This window comes from Triturus cristatus, chromosome 9 (assembly GCF_964204655.1).
Source record: "Triturus cristatus chromosome 9, aTriCri1.1, whole genome shotgun sequence".
In the NCBI taxonomy this organism is placed as follows: domain Eukaryota; kingdom Metazoa; phylum Chordata; class Amphibia; order Caudata; family Salamandridae; genus Triturus; species Triturus cristatus.
In genome coordinates, this window is record NC_140592.1 from 1143625248 (window position 1) to 1143649965 (window position 24718).

At 50.7% G+C, this 24718-nt stretch overlaps 1 protein-coding gene across 3 annotated transcripts in view; it reads left to right on the top strand.

Annotated features, from left to right (window-relative positions):
- MAPKBP1 (mitogen-activated protein kinase binding protein 1) overlaps positions 1–24718 on the top strand; it is a 953926-nt gene that overhangs the window by 775476 nt on the left and 153732 nt on the right. For all 3 annotated transcript variants that reach the window (XM_085627077.1, XM_085627078.1, XM_085627079.1), the window contains exon 20: positions 23681–23803. In XM_085627077.1, coding sequence (XP_085483203.1) covers positions 23681–23803 — 123 coding nt within the window. The remainder of the gene's footprint in view (positions 1–23680; positions 23804–24718) is intronic.

Consider the following 24718-nt stretch of genomic DNA (forward strand, 5'->3'; position numbering starts at 1 on the left):
GTTTTTGCGTGCTCGCGGGGAAATATATCGCTAACTTGCCCATGCGGTCGCTAATAGGCACGGCCATCTTGTTTTTCACCTGTCCCGCCCGCTTGCGATGCTTATTTCCTGTTCAAGGTCGCGTATTGCGTGCTCCCGCCCATTCGCGATGAATATATCCTGGTCGGGAACGCGTGTTACGTGTCCGCGACACTTTTTGCATGCTCGGGGTGGGGGGACCGAGAGAGTAGACATATCGCGCGAACTTGCCCATGCGGTCGCAATGGGCGCGCCCATCTTGTTTTTCAGTCTGTTGCTATGATTCTGGGCCTACTTTTCTATCCTCCCTCTATCTTTGCAATCCTTTGTTTCTGTACACTTTAAAATCTTTTTTATTTATTATCTAGCTCTCTATTTTTCGTAATCTATATTTTGTTTTTTTTACTTTTTTGTGAAGTTTTCTACTACTTTTTCACTCTTTTTCTATAACTTGCCTTTTAAATTTTTTACTTACTTTTCTAATTCCTCCCTTTTTTCTCCTCCCCCCCCTCCCCCCGAGTCCCAGAGGCATGCCCAAGGGAGAGAGCATGGGCAACAAGGGAAAGGGAAAGGCGGCGCCCAAAAGGGGTGCAGGAACGGGCCTTATTTGGGGAGGTGGCCGCACTTGTTTTTTTTGGTGCAGTGCCACCTCCCCTTAACCCTAGCAGCAGGCCTGGGTCCGGTTACGGGCTCCAGGAGCATCGCCAGCGGTGGAGAAAGGTGCGGCGGGCAGTGTTTTGCTGCTCTGGTGTCCGGCGCACCGATACCCAGCTGAGGCACCGATGGTCCAATATCCTGGACCGGGAGCCAGGACCTTCTGGACCTGCTAGGAGTGGAGGTCCCGGGGCTTGGTGAGTATCTATTTAATAATACTACTTTGTGTTCTTCTGCTCTGTTATATATTGCGAATATATTTTTTTCCAAGAATGCTGCTGCTTACATTGCAGGTAAATCAAGTTTAAAAATCTTCTTTGATTATTATGACACAGGTGCTCGGCGCTACAAATCTTACTTGTTTGCAACTTTGCGCTCGCTTGGCCTTATTATGTGAGAGTTTACTTTAGAGAACTTAAGTTAGGTAATGCTAGAGAGACTCTAATCCTTCCTTTGTCCTCCTGCCACTAAGAAGAGATAGTGGTGGATTAATAGGTTTAGTTACATATTATTAGTAGGTATTTTTTTAGTGGTCTGCGTGACACATCCTCTGTCACGTCACGTGTTGCGGAGTGCTGCTTACCCCAGACCTTAGTAGAACCTTTTGTAGTTTTAGTGAGTGGTAATAATAGCCTAGGCTTATCACTAGCAGAACATCAGCAGCAGCAACCAACAATTTGGTGTATGCAAAAATGTATGCGTGTGTCCTCCATCTATGCATTTTTGAGGACTAAAATAAATGGAAATGCAGACTTGGTGAACAATTAGCCCGTCTGGAATAGGTGGGCTCGGTCAGGTGGTACTTAGGCTTAGTTAGTATTCTGGAATCAGAATGGCACACTGGATTAGTGTTCATAAATAATAACTAGACGGTCTGCGAATCCCGCAATACTAGTCGACCAGATTAGATAGGTCCATTTTATTGCAATTGTTGTTTCCATAAATGTTTTTTGAGCGTTCATTAAAATATTTTGTTTCACACCAACCAATCGCCCATGTGTCTTTCTTTCTTACATCTTTCAGGATCAGCACCCAGGGGCAAGAAGAAGACTGGGTCAGTGTTGGCGGGAGCTGCAAAAGATGCCTCCCAGGTCCAGGAATGCTCCTCTACCGAGGGCTCTGCTGCTCGCACCAGTAAGTCCTCCTGTTAATATTAATAATTATACTTCCCTAACTTTTACTGCACCTTATTTTTTCGGAACTATTATTTAGATTTCCTAAATCTATTTTTTACAAAATCTTCTTCAATCTACACAATCTGTTTCTAAATTCTTGTTTTCCCTGCCTCCAACTGCCTCTGCTATGACTCTCTGTACTACTACTATTAGTCTGTCTGTAGCTAAGCTTGCCCAGTTGGCCACTCTTTATTTAAAAGATTTTAAATAAAACTCAGATTCCCCAATCGCTCTAGCCACTGAGTCCAGTCCTTTGGGTTGTCCTCTTCTAGTCTTCGTAATCTTGAGCTTTTTCGACAATTCCCACCAACAAAATTCCCAACCAGATATTTGACTATTTTTGATAGGATAGGACATACAACTGTTGTAGGGATTCTGCACATACAGAACTATGCACAAGAAAATAGGACGTTGGTGATAGGAGGTTGGACCTTCCTCACACCTCACCCACAATCCCCTGACCGACTAGCTATAGTGTCTCATTATCTCCTCGAACCCCCCGAAGATACCTAATGATTAGACAACCCAGAAGATAAGTCACTACACTCCCCGACCTCTCCGAGTTATGGAAGCAATGCACACCCTTTCACTCACTCGTGTAAGTCCACACCAAATATCACAGAGTCTATGTAAGTTCAAAAGGTTTATTTTCAACTAACAAGCTCTAGCCAGCACCAACAGTAAAATGCGCAAGGTTAAAACAATAAACATTGTTACAACTACAAGTCCATTGAAGACAAAAAGGGAAATCAATCATAACTGAACAGTGGTGGAAGAACCACCCTCTCCTTGGTAGGAATATAGTTTATATAAAATTATGAATGAAGATCTCTGAGCGAATTCTGGGGGACCCCTCACCTTAGAAGAACTGGTTATATCATAAGCTCTGGTTCGTAGAAGGGAATATTCCGTCTGTTATGAGAAAAATGGTGCGCGTTAGTATTTTGCAAGCATTTCTCAGTCGTGCCAAAAAGTGTAGCATGTTATGGCTAATCAATACGGACTGACCACCAGAACTCCATAACAAAGTGGCTTGTTTTTCGACCTTGTACACAGCGCTCAGACAGTAGCAGTATGAGCTCATGTGGGCTCAAAGGTGACTTACACAACAAGCTGCGAGGTAACATGCGAAAAAATAAGACACAAAGCTAAAATGGTTGCATGGCTCAGTCTCTCGTACCCGATTTGTACTAGTGATGTATGTTGTATATGTATGTATTAACTTTTTTCTCAATCTTGCTAGTGACAAAGAATAATTAGGGGGAGGTGTAAATGGCATCTAAAAATGTGTAATCTTTTTTCAATGCGTACTACTGGCCACTAGTGCCGGGGCCAGCGGCGATGGCGACGCGGCCATTTCGGAATGAGCAGGAGATGCGGCACCTGCAGGAGCTACAGGGGGTGAGCCAGCAGCAGTGGCGGGTGGTGGTAAGTTATATTCCTTACTTATTTACATTACACTAGCTGCAAGGGTGTACACTCACTGTACTGTTGAGACTTGAAGTTGTAGTGAACATTACAACGGTTGAAGACACCCTTTACTTAGCATTAGCAATCGCATTAGCGGCGGGAGTTGAGTAACCAATGGCCTCTTCTGTCTGACTTCAACTCAGCTGTGAAAGTTTTATGGAGAAGACTATGATCAGATGACCCTGATGGGTGTGTTGAATGAAAAGGGAAAGCAGGGTGGAAGGAGGAGGGATGGGTGAGATGTAATATTTGACTGGCAGAGAAGGATACGTGGGATGCATGCATAGGAGGCTGATAGGATGCATGGGTGGTTGAAGGCTGGGTTGAAGGTGAAAGAAAAGATGCCTGCCTGGGTGGGGGAAACTGAATGGGTTGAGGATAGCAGCAAGAATCCTTGGTGGTGTTTGGGTCAAACTCAAAGCCAAGGCAAGCAAGGAAGGAAAGGACGCATTGGGTGGTGGTTTAAGAAAAAGAAAAAAAGAATAAATGTTTGTTGTTGGTGAAACAAACTAAGGTTTGTTGAGAGATTAAGAAGAATGATAGACGTTTACTTTGAATGGATGGATGCCTGGATGGTATTCACCATAGCTACCATAGGTGGAGACTGTCACTGGATGAAGAGTCTTAGTTTGAAGAGAATGTGAAAGAAACCACGCAAGAGTAGCAAAGCCGAGGAGCATATAAGTTGTATTTTCAGACTACCCCCTTGACTCTCAGTAGTATGCAAGCACAGCATATATATTGTGTATGTATGTAGTTATCATCAAGCGCCTTCCTCCGACTCAGAGGACAACAATTCCCTACCTATGTTAATTTTTTTTCCGACTGTCAGCCAGCCTGCCATGGGTGGCCTATCTGCTGGTTACACAATCAATCAAAACAAAGTACCTCATGTCGTCCCATATATAAGCAGTGATCATTGGATCAGGTATCATCTGCCTTTTTCTAGTAGTCAGGGCAGGGTCAAAGTGAAATTAAGCAGTTGCCCATTGATGTCAGAGTATGGCCAGTGCCACCCGTAACAGAAAAATACGAGCTTCCCCACCTGCGGACAGTAGTAAATAAAACTAACGTGAGTCTGCGTCATGACTCTAGTATGTTTGTCTTGGGCGCAGGCTGACTGAGCTGGAATGCCGGCTGCAACAAAGTTAACGTTAATTTGGCAAAACAAGAGAGAAGAAGAAGACTGGGGTAATGTGTTCTCGAGTCCATACATAGTGCTAGTATAATGCCAGAAACTCCCACAAATGTTAGAGGCCGAGGAAATGAGAGGATGGATACATACCACAAATGTTATGTACTGTGTTTGCTAGTGCTACTGTGCCACTATGTGTTTAATTAATGTGTGTTACTGTTTTGCTAAGAGTATTGGTGAATAGTTTTTTTTCCTTTCTTGTTACAGCTACTCCTTCCCAAGCAAAACCATCCAGGAAGGAGTTGGCAGCCATGGCCCGGTGCTGGGAGCTGGTGGCAATCTGCCAAGAATACCGGCGGCTGGTGGTTGTGGCGGAGGAGGAGGCGGCGGCAGCTGTAGCCTCCTCCAATGCCCCGGGCCCCAGCCCTGCCCCTCCAGTGGTATGGCTCCACGGTCCGGCAGTCTCTCCTCCTAGTCCATTACTGTACCTCCCCCAAACTTGTTATCTTACCTGTGATTGATGTTTGTTAGGCACAGCGATGGCTGCATGGCGATGATTGGTTTTCCAAGAGAGTGGAGATGCCATGGTTGTGGTAGTGGTAGTAGACACTGGCATTAGCATTTGCAAAAAAAGAAAATGACAGTCAGTCGCCTGAGACTCTGGGAGGAGTAGTAGAACGAAGTAAATAAAACATAATGGTGGCGGGGTTAGCCTAGTACAACAACTTACAAACCGTAGTTGTGTCGAGTCACTCGACTAGGCCTACACTCGACACAAGCGTAACCTTTAGTGCTGTGTGTAGTAGGATGACAAATCCAATTGATGCCGGCAATTAATGATGATGGATTAGGTTCCTTTGGTAAAAGTCACCTCGCAAATATAATGATGGGTGGGCAAGCAGAAGAAGATCCTCGCCCTGCCCTGAAATTGAATCAGTGTTGCTTTAGCCACATCCGCCCCAGCAAGCGTGTGATCAATTATTGGTGTACATTTAATTTAGTCACACCTCAATAAATCACACAGCCCTGGGGAAGAGGGTTAGGGTTTGATGAATGGTTGGGAAGGGGGGTTTGGGGAAAGGTTTGACAAAGAAAAACAGTACGCATGGACAAACAACAGAACACAATCTTTGTAGGCTACCATATCCATAAATCTGTTAAGGGAGAAAAAGGAAATGCATGCATTATGATGATAACTTGATGGTTAATGATAAGTAGTACTTACTACTACTAGACAATTACAGTACAGGGCAGCAGTATATTAATATGCAATTTGCCTTGCCTGTCTGCCCTCAGAGAGACCCGAATTACATACAGTTTGTGTTCTGTTGTACCGGGCTTACTTTTAAAGATACCAAAGAAAATTTTTAAAAGCTGTAGGGATGAATTATAAGCAGAGAGCAAACCTAATAATAACAGTAACACACAATAGTAATGATTGAAGACAAAAAATGAATCCAATTATTTAAAAGATGATGAAAGTTGATACTGTTATTGTATGTTATCCTGGTCAAAATGGGGAGTTGCATCTCGGCATTCCTCTTGGTCCTCCCTTCCATGGACGCTCCGTCCATCAATCTTGGGTGACGCCACTGCCTGCATGGCAGATGTAGATTCATTGGTCTGGTAAATGTGAGTTGTTTTTTCCAGTATAGCACAGGGTAAGGGCCGCCCTGTAATTGTAGTTGGAAAAAAAAGGGATATTGAAAAATCAAGTAGAAAAAAAATGCATAAATTGCGGTGGAGTGCAACAAGAACACTTTCAGAGGCGGCATGGATACATCATGTCTACCCTAGTCTGTTTCCAGCATTAACCTACAACAACAGGACAGCAGGCTCAAGGCACCCTTGACCCATCCTCCATTTAGCGTACAATTTTTGACAGTCTGCAAAGCACATATATAGCAACATAGCATTTTACATATTAAGTTACTAAATCAATGCACCGCTGTCAGTCATACCACTAGACTTGACTCCACCACTACAGACATGTAGGTCTACTGTGGTTGTTGTTGACTTGTTTACCTTTTTTTTTTTTGATAAACAAGTTTTTATTGTTTTACACGATACAACAACAGAAACAGTCTGGTATTCCGAAGCAGTTCCACACAGCAATACATTAGGAAACACCCCCCGCTCCACCCCGCCCCCGGAAGCCCCCCCCCACCCCCCGAACCATCCTACTAAAGTATATTGCCTAGCCATTTCCCCCAAACTTTCCGGTATTTCTTGGGGCATCCGCGTGCCCGATATAGAGTCCGCTCCTGCGCCGCGCACCAGTCCACCCCCGCTCCCCATTTAGCCACGCTTGGCGGCAGCGGCTGCTTCCATGCCGCTGCAATGTCGCGCTTGGCCACCATCAAGGCCGTCATGAGAAACAGCTGCTCTGAACGTGTGCCATCCAAGCCATCCGTGATGCCCAGCAGCGAGTGTCGGGGGTCATGTGGCACCTCCCACCCCAGGACCTCCGTAAGCTCGGCTTCAATGCCTCTCCAGAACCCCTCCAGGGCCGGGCAGGACCACACCATGTGCAGGAAGTCTGCCGGCTCGGAACCACAGCGGGGGCAGGCCGCGTCCCCGGAGAGGCCCGCACGGTGAAGACGAGCCGGTGTGAGGTATGCCGCATGGAGATAATAAATTTGGATGAGTCGTAGTTTAGCGGAGGCCGTCACCAAGCGGGGGGCCATAAGGGCGTCCCGCCAGTCGGCCTCATCCAGGGGACCCACCCACCCCTCCCAGCGCTCCCTAAGACCCGCGAGGGATGTAGGGGTGCAATTGACAAGGGAACGGTAAATCCTGGAAATGCCCCCCCTCCCCAGGTTGCCCAGCAGGACCTGAGCCTCCGGGGGGCTGTGGTCTGGCAGCCTGACGTCCAGTGGGGTGTAGGTGCGTATGGCGTGGCGCAGCTGGAGGTACCTATAAAACTGAGAGGAGTGAAGGGAAAAACGCGCCTGCAGCTCCGAAAAGGAACACATCCGCCCTCCCCGCCAGACGTCCCCCAGTTGGGAAATGCCGATGAGGTCCCATGATTTGAAGCCTTCCAGCTTCGTGACGTCCCGCAACCACGTCCCGTGCCACAGGGGGGTGACCCGGGTCAACCGTCCCGTCCATCGGGTGAGGCGGAGCGCCGCACGCCAGGACAGGAATACAGCCCTGGTGATGTCCGGGCAAGAAGCAGGGATGGGGGCGCCGTACAGGCGATCTTGGATATCGGCAAAACCCAAGCCGTTAAGTTCAACCCTGTAGGCCGGGTCGGACCAACCCCCTCCAAACCAGTCGTGAATGACCAGGAGGCGGGTGGCCATGTAGTAGAGGTAAAGATCGGACATGCCCAGGCCCCCGTCAAAGGTGGGTATGCGGCACGTCGACAGAGCCAGCCGCCGCCTCCCCTCGCCCCAGAGAAATCTCGTCGCCATCCCGTCCAGTTCACGAAACCACGGTCGCGGAAAGGAGTGGGGGGTGTTTTGCAATACGTACAGAAACCGGGGAAGGATCATCATTTTGTAGAGTGCGACCCTCCCTAGCGGGTTAAGGGGCAGCTGTTTCCATCGCTCCAGGTCGGCCCTGGCCCTCTTGGCCAAGGGGGTGACATTGAGCGCCCAGCTCAGCTCCGGGAGGAGGGAGACCCAGATGCCCAGGTACTGAAATGATAGGCGGCGCAGAGGGATGGTCTCCTGCCAGTCAAAGCATTCCCTGGAGGGGTGCAGCGGAACCAGGATCGACTTTCGCGGGTTGAGGGAGAGACCCGATGCCCGGCCGAAACGGCTCAGAATGGACAATGCGCGCGGTCCGGAGCGCGCTGGGTCCCCAAGGTACAATAGGACATCATCCGCATAGAGGGCGATTTTGTCGGGTTCCAGGCCAGGCCATTCCCACCCCCGAAGGAGGGGGTCAGATCTAATCAGGGCGGCCAGAGGTTCCATCGCCAGAGCGAAGAGAAGGGGCGACAGTGGGCAACCCTGCCTAGTTCCCCGGCCGATCCGAAAGGGCCGCGACAACGCCCCATTAACCAGTACTCTGGCACGGGGCCGGGCATAGAGGACTCGCACCATCCCCACGAACCGAGGGCCGAAGCCCATGCGGGACAGGACGTCGAAGAGGTAGGCCCACCCCACCGAATCGAAAGCCTTTTCGAAGTCGACGAGGAGGAGAGCGAGGTACGGGGTCAGACGATGGCGGTGGGCCAAAGCCACGTGGAGACGGCGCAGACAGTGGCGCGTACCCCGGGCGGGCATGAAGCCACATTGATCCGGGTGGACCAAGGTAGACAACAGGGGCCTAAGCCGCTGGGCCAAGACCGCCGCGTAGAGCTTCACATCAGTGTTGATGAGCGAAATTGGGCGATATGCAGCTCTATCGGTGGACGGCGGCGTGGATTTGGGCAAAACCACAATCGTGGCCAGGTCAGACTCCGGTGGGAAGGAACCCCTCTCAAGCGCCTCTGCATAGTGAGCTTTCAGCCGCGGGACCAGCGTGTCCCTATAGGCCGCAAAGAATTCCTGCGGAAAACCGTCTGGGCCTGGAGTCTTCCCCGCTGACATACGCCCGATTGCTTCCCCGATTTCTTCGACGGAGATGGGGGCCTCCAGGCTCTCCATTTCGTCCGGCCGAAGCCGGGCCAGGCAGGCGGTCCCGGGCGCAAGCAGGGTGTCCAGAGAAAGGTCCGGCGCACGCTCTCGGTAGAGCTGAGAGTAGAATTGGGCAAATGCCGTTGCCATCCCCACGGAGGAAGACTGGAGCACCCCCGACGAGTCGGTGATCGCCGGAATGATGCGCGACGCCCTGGGGTATGTGGCCAGGCGGTGCAACAGTGCACCGTTCTTGTCCCCCCAGCCGTACACCCTCGCTACCGAGGACTGCCAAAGAAGCTTGGCCGCCTCGAGGGACCGCTGACAAATCTCCTGACGAAGGAGCCGCAACTGACGGTCTACCGCCGGGTCGTCTTGCTCGGAGAGCGACTGCTCCAGCCGCAGCGCCCGGGCTTCGCAAGCCGTGAGCTGCCGCAGCTGTGTCTGGCGATGCCGCACAACATGTGCCTTGGCCGCCCCCCTGATGGTTGCCTTGCAAGCCTCCCAAAGGGTGCCCGCCGATGAAACGGAGCCCTCATTGACACCGTAATAATGGGTAAGTTCAGTGCCAACCGCCTCGCGCAGCGTCTTATCCTGGAGAAACCAGGCGCTGAACCGCCACACCGGTCTGGCCGCGTGGGGCGGGGGGCCCAGACTCAGGAGGACTGGCGAGTGATCTGAAATGCCTCTGGGAAGGATGCGGGCATCCTGGACGCTTCCGCACTCGGCAGGAGGGACAAAAATCACGTCAATACGGGCATGAGAGTGGTGAGCGGCTGAAGTGTGGGTGTATTGACGATCGTAAGGGTGCCAGAGCCTCCAGGCGTCGCACAGGCCCTGGGCCTCCGCCCATCCCGCCAGCTGTCTCGCCCGCGCGGCGCGGGAATCCGAAATCGGTCCCGACGAGTCCAGCCGTGGGGCCAGGACCGCGTTAAAGTCGCCCCCAAGGACGGTGGTGCCCACGGGGAGAGAGTCCAGCAACGAGGCAGCGTGGGATAAAGCCTGCGACAATCCCGAGGGGGGCACATAGAGCGAAAGGAAGCTGACTGGGCGCCCCTCCAGTGTACCACAAATAGCAATCCCGATGCCCTGGGGCGCACGGGCCACCCTCTGAAGGACGAAGGGGAAGGAACGACGCAGCAGGACCGCCACCCCACGGGAACCACGGGAAAACCCCGAGTGCCACACCCGGTCGTACCCGTAACGCGCCAAGAAAGGGCATTTTTCCCCAAGGAGATGGGTCTCCTGAAGGAGGAGGACGTCGGCCCCCACGCGCTGAGCATACTTGAGGACCGCCGTGCGCTTAAGCCTATCCAGCAGGCCGTTCACGTTCCAGGACAGGATACGCAGCTGCGCCTTGGGGGCTACGTCAGCCATAGATACAACGGGTGCAGTGGGACGCCGCCGGGTCGGAGCCACCCCAGGGGAGCCCGGAGGACATCTTGCCGCATTGGCGCGCAGGGACCAGGACCCATGGGGAAAGCAGGGGACAGGCAATGGGGGGCCAGGGGTGCCAGGCCGGGAGCGGGCGGCAGCAGACCGTGTGTGTAAGCCAGCGCGGAGCGCAGCGATGACGCCCGCGGGAGGAAGCCTAGGGGCGCCAAGACGGGAGTGGGCAGCAGCAGGCCGTGTGTGTGAGCAAGCGCGGAGTCGTGCAGTAACGTGCGCAGGAAGCAGCGATGTGGCGCACCCAGGAAAAACCAGACACAAACAAAGAGGACCACCCTCCCTAGGAGGAACATCCAACAGAACATCGAACAAAACCCACCCCCCAACCCCCAACCCCCCACCCTACACTTCGAGAACTGAAGCATCTGTCGCCCTAACTCCAACAACAATTACAAAAGCCCCAAGCGAACCGCTCGGGTGTCAAGAGCGTGGTGGACCCCTCCAGAAGTACGGATGCAAGAGTTCCGGCCTGAACTACCGTCCATGAGCGGAGATCCGCTAAGTCCAGGACATTGGTGGAGGCCTCAGCCGCGGGGCCGGGCCGCCAGAGCCGCCGCCAAGACAGAAGACCACTCAGAGTCAAATGGTCGGGCTGCGGGAGAGATCAGACAGGTCCACAGGCGCGATGAGGGGGGTCAGGGATGGGTCCGGCGGACGTGGTGACCGGCTCCGGGGGCCCCCAGCCGCCCGAGAGGATGTCCCGGATGAGGCCGACGAGTCCCTCAGCCCCCTGCCCGACATGCTCGTGGAGCGGGGCCCAGCTGCCAACCCCCCCCGGGGCCGCCGGGACTGTGTGCGCCTTCTGCGGCGTGGGCGAGGGGGTCTGGTTGTATCTAGGTCCGAGGGCTTCCGAGCCGGGGACACCCGCCCGGATTGGCGCAGGGGTCGTTCCTCAGTGAGCCAAGTCCAGGCCGCCCGGGGAGAGTCGAAAAACAGGGTCCTATCCTGATAGACCACGCGGAGGCGGGCCGGGAATTGAAGTTGGTATCGAAGACCCAAGGAGCGCATCTTACGTTTCACCTCCAGGTATGAGCGGCGTTGCTCTTGAACCTCCCGAGTGTAGTCAGGGAAAACCATGATGGTGTGGTTGTTGAAGGACAGGGGAGACTGCCCTCGCGCCTCCTTCAGAATAGCGTCTCTGTCTCTGAAATTGAGGATCCGCAGGATGAAGGGGCGCGGTGGGGCCCCCACCGGAGGCTTGGCGGCCAACGACCGGTGCGCTCTCTCCACCACAAACCAGGAGGACAAGCTGGCCGCCGGCATCCAGGATTTAAACCACTTCTCTAGAAAGTCGTCGGTGCGGCCAGATTCGACCCCCTCCGGAAAGCCCACCAGACGGAGGTTGTTGCGGCGGGCCCGGTTTTCGGCATCCTCCGCCCGCCGGTGCAGTTCCTTGGAATGGGTCGTGAGCTCCCGGACCTGATCCTGGAGCTGCCGGATGTCGTCCTCCGCGGTCGAAATGCGGGACTCCGTCTCGGTGATGCGGGCCGTGGCATTACGGAGATCCTGTCGAAGGAGCGCCACGTCCACCTTCACCTCCCCGACCATCCCCTCCAAGGACGTGCGGGAGGCGGTAATGGCCTGCAGAATAGCGGCAAGGTCCGTGCCGGGAGTCGGCGCTGCCTCCCCCCCAACACCCGGGGGGTCGGAGGTCGTGAAGCGATCAATCTTGGTCTGGTGGGGCGCGGCCGCCGACTTGGCACCCCTCTCCTTACCCATGACTGCCCTCGGGGCCCGTGCGTTGGCGCCCAGGCGCTGTGCGGTTCGCCGTCCCAGTGTTCCAACAGCCTGCTGGTGCGGATTCGAGGGGCAGGAGCGGTGCCCTCCTCCCGCTGCGACGGGCCAAGAGACCACCGGGGCGCCGCAGCCCCGCGTAAAGGTGACCCGGCGTGGTCTAGGCCCACCGGTATCTCAGGCACAGGGCCCGTGTCCAATTAAGACCCCACTGCGGCCTCCCGGGCACCCACCGGCGGCGCTCCCCGCCGCGATCTGCAACTGAGCCCCCCCCAGGGAGGGGGGAGGGAGTAAGGATCCCTTTTATCGCTGCCCAGGCGCCGGCGTCAGTACCTGTTGTTCCACGTTGTCTGGGGCTGCCCTCGGCCCCCACAGGGAAGGAATCCAGGCCCGGATCAGCGTTGTCTCGGGGTCTCTCGGGGTCTCTGCAGGGCTCGGGACACAGAATGCAGCCGCCAAGAGCCGCCCCAAACCCCCGTCAGGGCTCACCCACTCCACAGGCACCGGATCCGCGGCCCCGGAATCTTCCTCCGGTCTCCCTGCCAAGGTGGGAGTGCGACCTCTCTCCCTCGCGCCCACGCCGCCTGGTACGGCGGCCGGGTCCGCTGCAGCACCGCCGGGAGAGCCTCCGGTCGCGATCCAGAACCAGGCTGCCGAGGCTGCTCCGTCACAGGGCCAGTCCCACCATCCACGACCACAAAGCACCAGGCGGCGAGGGGAAAAGCCCGTCAGGCCAGCCGCTACCTCCCCGCAAAACACGTGGCCAAGGTGTGCCCCTCACCGCAGCAGCACAGTCAGGAGCTCCCAGCGCCGTGAAGGCCCGCCATTGTGCGAGCGAGCGATCCGCTCCTCAGGCACCGGATCCGCAACCCCAGAGTCCTCCGCTGACCTGCCAGAATCGGAGCGTGGCTTCACGCTCGCCCCTGCGCCACCCGGTATGGCAGCCGATATTGCCTCAGCGCAGCCGGGAGGGCCCCCAGCCGCAAGCCAGAGCCAGGCCGCCGAGGCTCCTCCCCCGCAGGTCCGTCTCCGCCAGCAGCGACCAGGAAACACCGGGCGGCGATGGAGAGGGTCCGCCGGGCCGGCAGCCGCTTCACCGCTGGAGACGCGGTCAGGGTGCACTCCCCCCCACAGCTGCACTCGGATCCAGGGAGGGCACCTCAGGGGCATCCAGCGCCGCAGTCACCGCAGGGATGCCGCCATTTTGCGAGCGCGGCGCGATGCCCCGAACGTCGACAGCTGGACGGCTCAGGGAAGGCTCGGAAGTCCCCGGGATGCAGGCAGGGCTGGTCCGCAGCATGGGCAGCAACCTACATCGCTGGATGGCTCGATTCAGGTACGGGTATCGGGCGGATGGTGGAGGGGTCCCGGAGCACTCTTAAAGTGCGTCCACCATCTTGGCCTCGCAAGCCACGCCCTTGTTTACCTTTTTTATGCCACTCATGAAACCCCCTGACTTATTCCATCAATCATCTCCAATCCTACTGGGTGACTGCGAAGATATTATGTCACTGTGGTCATCATCATGGTGTTGTCCAACTCAGTGTGCAGTGTACAGATTGAGTCCCCTTTCCATATTCAAAATGCAATGGATCGGCCTGCATTAGAAGTACAAATTTGTTATTAAAAAACAAGAAGGGAAACGTTGCCTTGAGTTACTTTTAGTGTGTAGGTTAGATAATAGTACACTATGAATTAACCTCATACACAACAAACAACAACAACACAAATTACTCAGTCAGCGTCCAATGCATGGCCTCATTTATTACCTGTTCCTTCTCATCTTCAGTTATTGGGCAGTCTCTCTCGGCTCGGAAAGGAGCTTATAGTAGTCATCATGTTCCACTTCTTTTGGAGGGACTCAACGAGGCAAGATTTTCTTTTTTCTTCTATTATGTTGCATCCAATCATCATCTGGCTTGAGGACAATGGATTTAGGGCGATTCAGGAGGATGGAGGAGCAGGACTCGGAGGAGTGGACTGAAATGCAGACTGCTGAAACTCATATGGCAATAAAAAGACTAGAAGGTGGTGGTGATGGATTTGTTGTGATTCGAAGTTTCGAACCAGAAAGACAGACACACAAATGAAAGTAAATAAGGGTGGAAGACAGTAAAAAGTGCAAGCCTAATTTTCAGGAAAGTATAGCTCGTCCTCAAACTCTGAGGGTTCAACCAGAAGTAGGTAATCATCATCTAACACACTATTTCCGTCACCTGAGCTGCTGTCCTAATCTTCCTCAGTTGATACATGTATTGTGTAATTTGGTGGTATAAAGTGCTGATTCATTTTGATCATGGTTAACCTCTCCACGTTTTTGGGTGAGAGACTGGTCCTTCTCACTGTTACAATGGAACCAGCTGCACTGAAAACACGTTCAGAAGAGACACTTGTGACAGGGCAAGCCAGATAGTTTATTGCCAGCCTGCTGAGCAGTGGCCATTGGCCCCTTTTCCCATACCAATACCGCAATGGGTTTTGATCAATGTACACCTCTGTCAGGTCATCCAGATAGGCCTGGACCATCCACTCAATGTTCAGGGGTACTACACTTTGTTCGGCCTCTTTTGTCTTTGCATCAGCACTGGACCTAGCAAGTCCTTGCTGTAAATACCAATCCTTTAACGATTTTACTGGGACTGATGATCCGGTTCTTGCTGTTGTCGATAGTGTTGATGACTGTTCTGAGCCAAACGCACTGTCCTCAGGCTCTGAAGTTGAACTTGACGCCAGATGCCCTGCTGTGGTACTTGTTGTGGGTTTATGTAGCGGGCTTTTAATTACCAGCCGTTCATTTTCCAAATTACTGGCTGCCTCAGCTATCCACATTTTGTACCGGGCAACACCCACTTCTGAAAAAGCAATTAATGTCTTACTGTTCAGTGCCGATTTGGACCGTGGATCCAGAATTGTGGCACAAATGTAATGTTCTTGTGACAAAATCTTAGTTTGCACCCTTGTATTGTCAGCTAAGCAACAGGATAAGCTCTCCATAAACTCATATGCTTCTTTTTTTTTTTCCTCTACACCTTTGTACGCTTGACACCTCCTTCAGCTGTTGCTCTAGCATGTGCAACAATGGGATAGCTTGGCCCATAGTACAGTCCTCCTTGCTGACTTCACGTGTGAAGACCTCAAAAGGAAGAAGTATCTCTGTCAGGCATTTAACTAGGCACCATTGGTCCATCTGAAGGGTCATGCCTTCCACAGTAGCATCCCCTCTTCTCATGACACATTCATTGATTGGTCTGCACTGCTCAAACAGACGGTTAAGCATGTAATAAGTTGAGTTCCAACGTGTTGCCACCTCCTGGAAAAGGGCTTTGACTGGCATTCTATAGTCACATTGAATGATCCTCAGCTACTTCCGAGCTTTAAAAGAATGGCTGAAATGAGTGCATATTCTTCAGGAGGTGGTCTGTAAGTTGCTGACTATGGCTTCTTTTTTCAGAATGTCTTGAACTATGTTAATGCAGTGCGCCAAACACGGGACCCTGAAATAGCAACTAAGCTCCATGGCCTTAAGTACATTACTGCCATTATCTGTGGCAACAAAACCAATCTTAAGCCTTCTTGGGCACAGCCATTCAAAGACTTTGCTGTGAAACTCTTCCAAAATGTTTACAGCAGTATGAGATTTCTCCATGGTGAACATGGCTACAGTTGCATGTTTCCGAGTAGCATGAAAAATCTCAGCTGTGTCAACAGCACCTACTTCAGATAGCTTATCACTAACCCCCACAAAAGAGACCCAGTGTGCAGTGATGCACATCTAATCAGTGGCTTGGCAACTGCTCCACATACCGGTTGTCAGGTGGATATTGTGAACAGCACTCTGCGGCAAAGCTTGTCCAACCAATTCCAGCACATCGTGATGTAGTGCTGGAACAGCAACTCTGGCAAAATACGACCGGCTGGGAACCTTCCGTTTAGAGCAGATGGCTGACACAAATTCAATGAAACCCACCCCTTCCACAAATGAAAAAGGGAGAAGGTCCAGCGCTAACATTTTAGCCAGCCTCGCATTGTACAACCGTGCTGTTGTGTGGTTGAGTTGGTACTGCCCCTCCGACCTAAGCATGCTCTCAATGGTAGGCTGGATTATTTTCCTTTGTGGTGCAGCTGTTTTCTTGAACCCAGTTAGGCTCAATGACGCACTGTTTTTCATTGCAGTATTCGGTTGCCTTGGTGTTTCAGTCTGACTCTGAGTATGACTCTTACTGCGGTGCCACTGAGATGTTGCTGAGGATGTGGGCGGTACCACTACACTGCTGGGGACAGGGCTAGAAATGTCTCCCTCTTGTTCACCTTCCACCGCGAGCATATCTTCCCCCTAATTCTTCATCCCCAACAACAGCAATGGGTTCAGTTTTATTTTTTTCTAAGCGAAGTAGGTGAGCCTCCCACTGGATACTGTGGTCTATTTTGAGATGACTTGTTTGGCCTCAGGTACCATAGTTTGTACCAAGCTTACTCCGCCTAACAGCCTGTTGACAAATTGAGCATGTAGCAATGTTCTCCTCCTTACTGCTAACCGAAAAGAAGTCCCAAACTGGGGAGGAGAACTTTCTGGCGTTGCTGTATGTGCCACTTTCAATACCAGATGAACTGGAGGCCGTGAATTTGACTCTGTGCAGTTACACTACCACTACCTACTGAGGTGGTGGTTGAGCTGGATGTAGGTCCCTACGGGCCTTTGCAAATGCACATATGGGAGCTGAAGGTCGTGTTGGTGTTACCTGTGTTGGTGGTATCAGTGTTGCGTCCCTCGCAGCGATTTTGCATAGGGTAATAATGTTGGTCTCCATCTCCTTTGGGCCGTGAGTGATGTTCGTGATGACTGGCTCATCATCATCATCCCCCTCTTGTACATCTACCTCCATAACTCTAAGGCTTTCTGGAACCTTCCTTTTCACTAGCCTTGTCTTGTGGTGTGAATCACTCTCAGACTGAGCTGGTGGCTTCCAAGTGGCATCTCGATCATCAGAAGCGTGGCTTGAAGAAGAGGATGATGGACTAACCCTCCTTTTCCTTGCTGGGGGTCTGGAAGACAATGGATCTTCTGAAACAGTGGCTTGCTCATCTGTCTGCAGGAGGCTCGATTTCCTGAAATGCCCCTACTTCAGGAGGAACTACTACTATTGTGGGCTGTTGCTGTGGCTGCTCTTGCGACTGTTGCTGCGGCTGTTCTTGCGGCTGCTGCTGCGGCTGCTCCTGCCCACTTATCTGCTGAGTTTCTGCCTGTGTTGATTGTGTACTACTTTGCATTAATGACATTTCAGCATCACTGCTCGTTAGTAGACTGGCTGCCTCTGCGACACTCATGGGCTTGGGCCTAGGTTGGTGGGGCTGGCCCGCTGATGCGGAGGTGCTGCTCCCAGCTTGGTCCCTGGACAACGCTGCTGCAGGCGTAATTTTGTTTCCCAAAAAACATCTGGGGCGGCACACCAGTTTTGGTAAGTGCCACTTCCTTTTTCTGTTCCTTCGTCTCACTGACAACTTTCTTGGTACTGGAGGACCTGTTACCTTTTGTTTGGGCCCATCTTCAGATGTGAGCAGGACGCAGGTGCACAAGTTGCAGAGATGTTTGGCTTACACGTGGACGTGACGTGGTGCGCAGCAGGACTTCTGTCTGGCAGTACAATGGGTGATGATGACACCTCCTCCTCTGTCTTTTTGTGCACCTAAAAGCAAAGAAGCCAGGATAAGAACATCCGTGAAATGTTGCACTTGTTGTTGTGGTTCAATTACTACTAATACAAACAAACAAATAAAAGATATAACTTAGTGTAGCCATTTGTGAGACTTTGTCAACAAGGGCTTTCATTTTATACTGTGTACACTCTCAGGAAGGATAGGAAATAAGAACAAAAAAAATACAAATGTAATGGATTAAATTAGTTGCTCATCACATCAATCAGGGAGCTGCTACTGGCAAAGGGGATGGATGAAAGCAGTAAGCCAAGAGGAAAACCATGCAGGCCATTATGGCAAAAGCAGCACACTTGTATAACTCCCACCAGAAATGGCCACCAGCCACATGGACACTCGCAAATCACAAGCAGGAGGCCTGGAAATCAATGTACTGACAAAAGGCCTATAATTGCCAGGCAAAGGATGCCTGCTGAACCACACTGCTTTGCCTTTAATGCAATAAAATGCAAAAACGAAAATCCACAGGGCTAAACAAGGTCTGCAAGTTGCACAACACACCACACACAACAAAGGCATTTATTTAACACACCCCCAAAAAAGAAAATAAATACCCCAAAAATACACATTTTGCAATTCAATCCATGCCCTAAGTTATGTTTAAATTCAACAGAGCACACAGAAACATGTCTCATGCACCTGTGACTACCTCTGAGCCTACTGGATGAAAGGCCTGTTGGCAGACTAGGCCACAAGCTTGCAGGCCTATGGCAAAAGCACACTACCAGGCTTCAAAATGGCCACCAGCCACATGGCCAGGCCCACACAACTACAAGAAACTGAAGACAGACAATGCAGGCCTCTTGCAACAAATACACGGCCTGGCTTCAAAATGGCCGCCAGCCTCATTGCCAGGCCCACAACAACAAGAAGCCTAAGCCACAAAGGAAACACATGCAGGCCTATATGGCAAAAGCAGCACACTTATAACTCCCACCAGAAATGGCCACCAGCCACATGGACACTCACAAATCACAAGCAGGAGGCCTGGAAAACAATGTACTGACAAAAGGCCTATAATTGTCAGGCAAAGGAGGCATGCTAAACCACACTGCTTTGCCTTTAATGCAATAAAATGCAAAAACGAAAATCTACAGGGCTAAACAAGGTCTGCAAGGTACACGACACACCACACACAACAAAGGCATTTATTTAACACACACCCAAAAAGAACAGAAATACCCCCAAAAATACACATTTTGCAATTCAATCCAGTGCCATCCATGCTCTAAATGATGTTTGATATACATTCAACACACACCAAAGGAACAGTTGCTTCATCATGCACCCACCCATGACTAGCTCTGGGCCTACAGGCTACCCACAACAATTAAAAAAAAAAAAATAATGATAAATACCAATATTTTTGTTGCAACTGCAATGCCCCCAATCAATCAAACAAACCAACACCAACTTACTTGTAAAATCTCAAATCCAAAAGTCCTCAAATCCAATGATAATGATGCAGCAGGCACAAAGAATGATCCTTCCAGCTCAAAATCCAAAGGAAGAATGAACAGGAGATGGACAAAGCACTGGGAGGAGCCTGCTGGACAGGAACAGGAAGTTGGAGACTCTGTGGCACTTACTCCCTCTCCCCCCAAAAAGTTTTAAAAGGACTCCTTGCACAAAAAAGGACAGCCAAATGTCAATCTGAGGATTTCTTTTCATCCAAATAATCATTTACAGAAGGATTTATGCTGCTCGAGATATTATTCTTCTCCAGATTGAAAATTGTGCGTGTTCAGGATCGCGAACTTCACCAAACGTCCGCCGGATGTCCAATGGTGCATCCAAATGACGTGTTCGCGATCGCACGCTCTCGTGGTCTCGATGGCGCGGCGAATGACGTTTTCGCGATTGCAAACTCTCGCGGGATAGCGCGACCGGCTACCAACATCTCGTGGTGCACGCGAACGGATAGGAAAACTCGTCGGCGAACGCAGGGATCCCAGTAAGGCGCTACTGCGCGTGCAAGAACGCATTTTTAAAGCGCGAACATGAAATTACTTCTGTTACGCAGCGGATCGTGGAAGTTTCGACATTTCCGTGTTCTCCGCGGAATGCAAAAATGTCCAAATTCCGCGAGTGTAACGAAATTTACCGCCCAGGCTTATTTGTAAGTGCATCAGCCATTACGATACATAGTGGCCATGCATCATTACGCAATAACCATCTCTAAACTGGCTGTGACAAACCCTTTCATGTTTGGTATCAAACATGCTGGAGTCACACCCCCACACCGCTCCTCTGGGAGGCTCTCAGTGCTCCCGGTACCAGTCTTCTTGGCCCAGACAGCACAACACGGCTGCTGCTGACCAGAGACACGAACCTGCCCTCCTGCTGAGGAGCCAAGCTCGAGTAGGGGAAGGCAGAACAATGGGTATTCTGTCACAGGGAGGTGTGACCACCTCCCCGACAGGGTTTAGTGTATTGGGGCTGGGTGGGAGGGTTTGCCAGCACCACTCAATCTGCTTGAGGGGCACATTTGGTGGCCTTTTTGCGTAGTCCAGTTCAAACCAGCTCAAGGAGCCATTGACTCCAGCTCTGGCACGAAACTGGACAAAGGACATGGGAGTATCCTCCTCACTGTCTGACCACTCCCCTGGGAGAGGGAACCCTGAATCGTCCCAACCCTTTCATTAGGGTACTTAAGGGCTTACCTGCAAGTGGGTCCCTAGATTTGTCGTGGGATACGATTCATTTCCAGATACCACTTCTTTGACTGTCTGGGCACTCTGGACTTCACTGGACCTTGCTCTAGGCTCTGAGACTGCAACCGGGAAGACTCCTGCTGCTACTGGTCTCGTCGTCCTGCAAGTCTGCTGCAACGTCTGTTCCTGTGCCCCATACAGGAACCTTACAAGGCCTGTAGACATCCAAGACACCTGAAGGAATCTCCCTTTAAGTGAAGGAGTCCCTTCCCTGCATCTGTAGGCACCGCAACAAAGCTGACCAGTTTGCTGATCCTGGGCTCCTACATACTCTGAAAGGCTCAGCAACACAGGTGGTGGATCTTCACATCCCTCGAGGCCTGCCCTGTCCTCTCACCGAGTTTGAGGCCAGGATCCCTCGTCGGAGCTGCAGGAACTGAACCGCGTTGACTTGCTGTTGCAAATGCTTGCAAGATCCTCCAAGATCTTCGGGATCCAAGTCGCCCCAACCTCAAGCATCTCCTGTGGCCAAGATCTTCGTCCTCACCTCATCACTTGAACAATGAGCCTGCATTTTTGGTGAGCTGCTCGAGGTCCTCATGTGACTCCAGTGCCTCAGGCCTGTAGGTCCTCTTGAGGGTCTTCTTTGATTTCTGTGGGCTCCCCCGATTGCTCGGGTCTGGCCAGACTCCCCTGCTTGTGGTGAGTCACCTGGACTTTGTTAGTCCCCACACTGCACCTTCTTCGCTTTCTATGTTTACAGTTGCCAAGGCTTGTTGGTGCTCCGACAGACTCCAATTCTTCAACTCTCGACTTTTGACTTTGGACAGCTCATGAACGGCTCCTGTTCTTCCACAGCGTCGCCTGGTCCTCCCAGCTACAGCTCCAAGGTCACCCTCAACTCTCTTGCAACTCCCGACAGCAGTGGGCATTAGTCTTCCGTGCCCCCGGCCATTCCTGAGTGGCATAGACACTATCCCTTCTGCTTTCAGGTACCTCTCATCTTGAATCCACCTTTGGGTTCCACCGGACACTTTCTCCTTCTCCAGCAGCGGCCTCTTTCTGAAGTCCTCCATGGAGTTCGGCTGTTTCCGACGCCACTTCACACCTGTGCACCCGGCTTACCTGGTGTAGGTATCCTGGTTCCTAGGGTAGCCACGGGTGGGGTGGCTCTCCGATGTTCTGTCTTCCACAGGGTTTCTTCTGTGTCTGCTGGGAAGGGCCCTTTTTAAAATTGTAACAGCGACTTACCAATTGACTTGTATTGAGCCTGCGGTCGTGTTCCCACAATGCACACGGCCTCCGTGGGGTTCCTGGTTACTTACCTCTGGTGGGTATAGTCTTGACTTGAGTCGTGGTTCGCATACCGCTATTTTAGTATATGGTTTGGTCTCCCCCTGACTTCCACTGTGTATTCGTGCTACTTACCTGTTTTTATTACAGAGTATTGCGGGCATTGTGTATATCTCCGGCTAGGATACATCTGCATGTGTTTATAAATACATGGTGTGGTTCTTTTTCTAAATCTATACCAATACGATTATGTTCTGTTAAATCAAGCTGCTTTACACTCCTTCTGGACTATGCCTGCAGGCTGCTCTCCACAGCTACCACTTGGAGAGCTTTCTAAGGTTGCTTAAGACCACTAAAATCACCATAAGGGTCGTCTGGATTGGTGCTGGGTGTCCACTTACATAAGTGTGCACCATATACCAAACCAACTTCTCACACTAAGTAATGGTTATTTGTTTAATTGTAAAGCCCTACAGGACTTAAGTAGTGACATTAATGGAATGATGGTTGGCCTTCCTGTACAATGCACAGTGGATGCCTAGGGGCCTATCCTACCTGCTGGGAGTTCAGCAGGGCCATTAATGTAATGCTGCTGGGCATCACTGTAAAACGCATTAAGGACCCATTCTAAGGACCCATTCTACCAATCTTTATGTTGTAAATGAATAATATCCACTTCATTCAGACAGAGTTTAGAAAAGGACACCGGTTTGCATAACTGCAGGCATTCACTCTATGCCGCTCTGTGGTTCAATGTTTCAGCAAGCAAAGCAATTCATCAGCATGCCACTTTCTTCCTTGTGCAATGAATGTCTGCCAAGGTAGTTGTCTGCCATGGTAGTTGCCTTCCAAGTTCCTCTACACCCTGCTACCTCAGAGAGCGCTCTTCCATGTAGGACGTAATGCTGCTTCATACTCCCCGAGGGGTTTGATCTATTTGAGGTTAGGGCAGCCTGGTCCCTACAGTTTTTCGTTGAAGCTTTGCTTATCTGGTGAAGGAGAGAGCAGAAGATACTTAGTGTTGTATCTCAATTGGGAGATCAGTGACAGAGAGGAATGTCATAGACGACCTAATGTATTGTGTTGAGGGTTAGTCGTGAAAGGGCACTGCGTTTTCTATAAGCGGACTTAAGAGAGGACTATCTAGGATAACTTAATGGATATTTTCGAGACGCTGAACCATGGCTAGATTGTAAGTACTGCATCAAATGATCCTGTATTTTTCATTTAGCTTTAGTTTAAGGACTAGGAATACAAACTTCATCAATAACAAAACTGAGAAACTTGTTTAGTATTGTTTATGGATATCTGAACAATGCCATTAAAAACTAACTACTGCCAGATTTTCGAGTCCTAGTACTCAACTCGTGGCTCATCAACTTGATCTTTAGAACCTGTGTATTTTTCCACCAAAGACTCGGACTCCAGTTTAAATTATTGCCGGCCCACACTGTTGCCAGTGGCAGATGGGGAAGGTTGAACCCAGACTGTTTGTCTTTAAATGTATAGTGCCGTTCTCCTCCATAGATGGCCAAGCTTAGCAGTCCATCATAAAACATGGGTATTGTTATTTACATTAAGTGAAGTTGCCTGGTATGATAAACGATAAGTGATATGACGTCTAACATTGTAACTAATACGTGTCATAGTTCTAGTTTAATGATTTCCAATGTGCTGGGATCTAAATTTAAACCAGAATTGTTGCTTTGTTGTCCCCATACAATGTCAAAGAGCACATTTCTTGGCTGGCTCATGGCTACAAATAAAATGACCATCTTCGGCAATTACTTCACAAACCTTCTCTTATCCCTATTCCAGCTGTATCTTTATCTGGCGATTGAGCTCGGAGATGACCATCAAAATGCGCCAGCGATGGTCTGAGATGAAGCAGAGAGTGAAACTTACAGAGAAATCGCCAGCACACAAGACAACGGGGGTCAGGTAAGGAGTAGAAATGGCAAATAGCAGGTACAGACCAGTTAACATCGGAGTAGATGGTCAATCTGTGTAACACTCTAATTTCATCTTTGGAAAACTAAGGTGATCAGCAGAGAGATGCTGAATTTGGATTCTTTTTATCCACAAAGAAAAGTGGCCTTAGGAGTTTAAATTGTTTCAATCTTGGATACATAAATACACGACATTGCAAAAATATTGGTGATCGGTTTTGAGTGTACATGTATAATTTTGCATTACTTTTTGTGGGCATTTATCTGAAGTTAACTGCGTGAAGTAATATGTTTTGAATTGGAGCGTGTGGCATTTGACATAGCCTGAAGTGCTGCAGGTGAACCGTATTGGCCAAAAATAGAGGTATCCAATAAGCAGATGTGACTCAAGGATACCTGCGATATTAATTTTAATATTCGAGGTAAATTGTATACCTGACTGGTGCTACGAGTACCCAAAGTATGTGTTACCATTTTATTGACATTTGCATGTGAGCAAAAGTCAACGTTTGAGATTCCAGAGTGTGCCTTGATACAGCAGGTGCACTAACCCACTAAACTATTTTATTGATTATCTTGGAGTATGCTACCATGTACTGCATCAGAAACATGACTGGCATGGCAAGTATTTTATAATACAAATTCGAAGTGCAGTTTTTGGACACCTAATTCACATTTGGTACACGCTTTAAGTCCACTTAGATCTTCCAAAAATGTTGTCACCGGTCTGTTTCAAAATATTGTTCCTTGGAAGTAGGGCATTGAAGGCAAAGCTTACTTTTGATTGAAGTTCATAGAAGAAAGATTACATTGTGTTGGACTATAGGTTTAGTCATTCATATAGGTTGGCAATGGATGTAGACGTTTTAACATTTTAAACATTATTAAATACACATTAACAAGAATT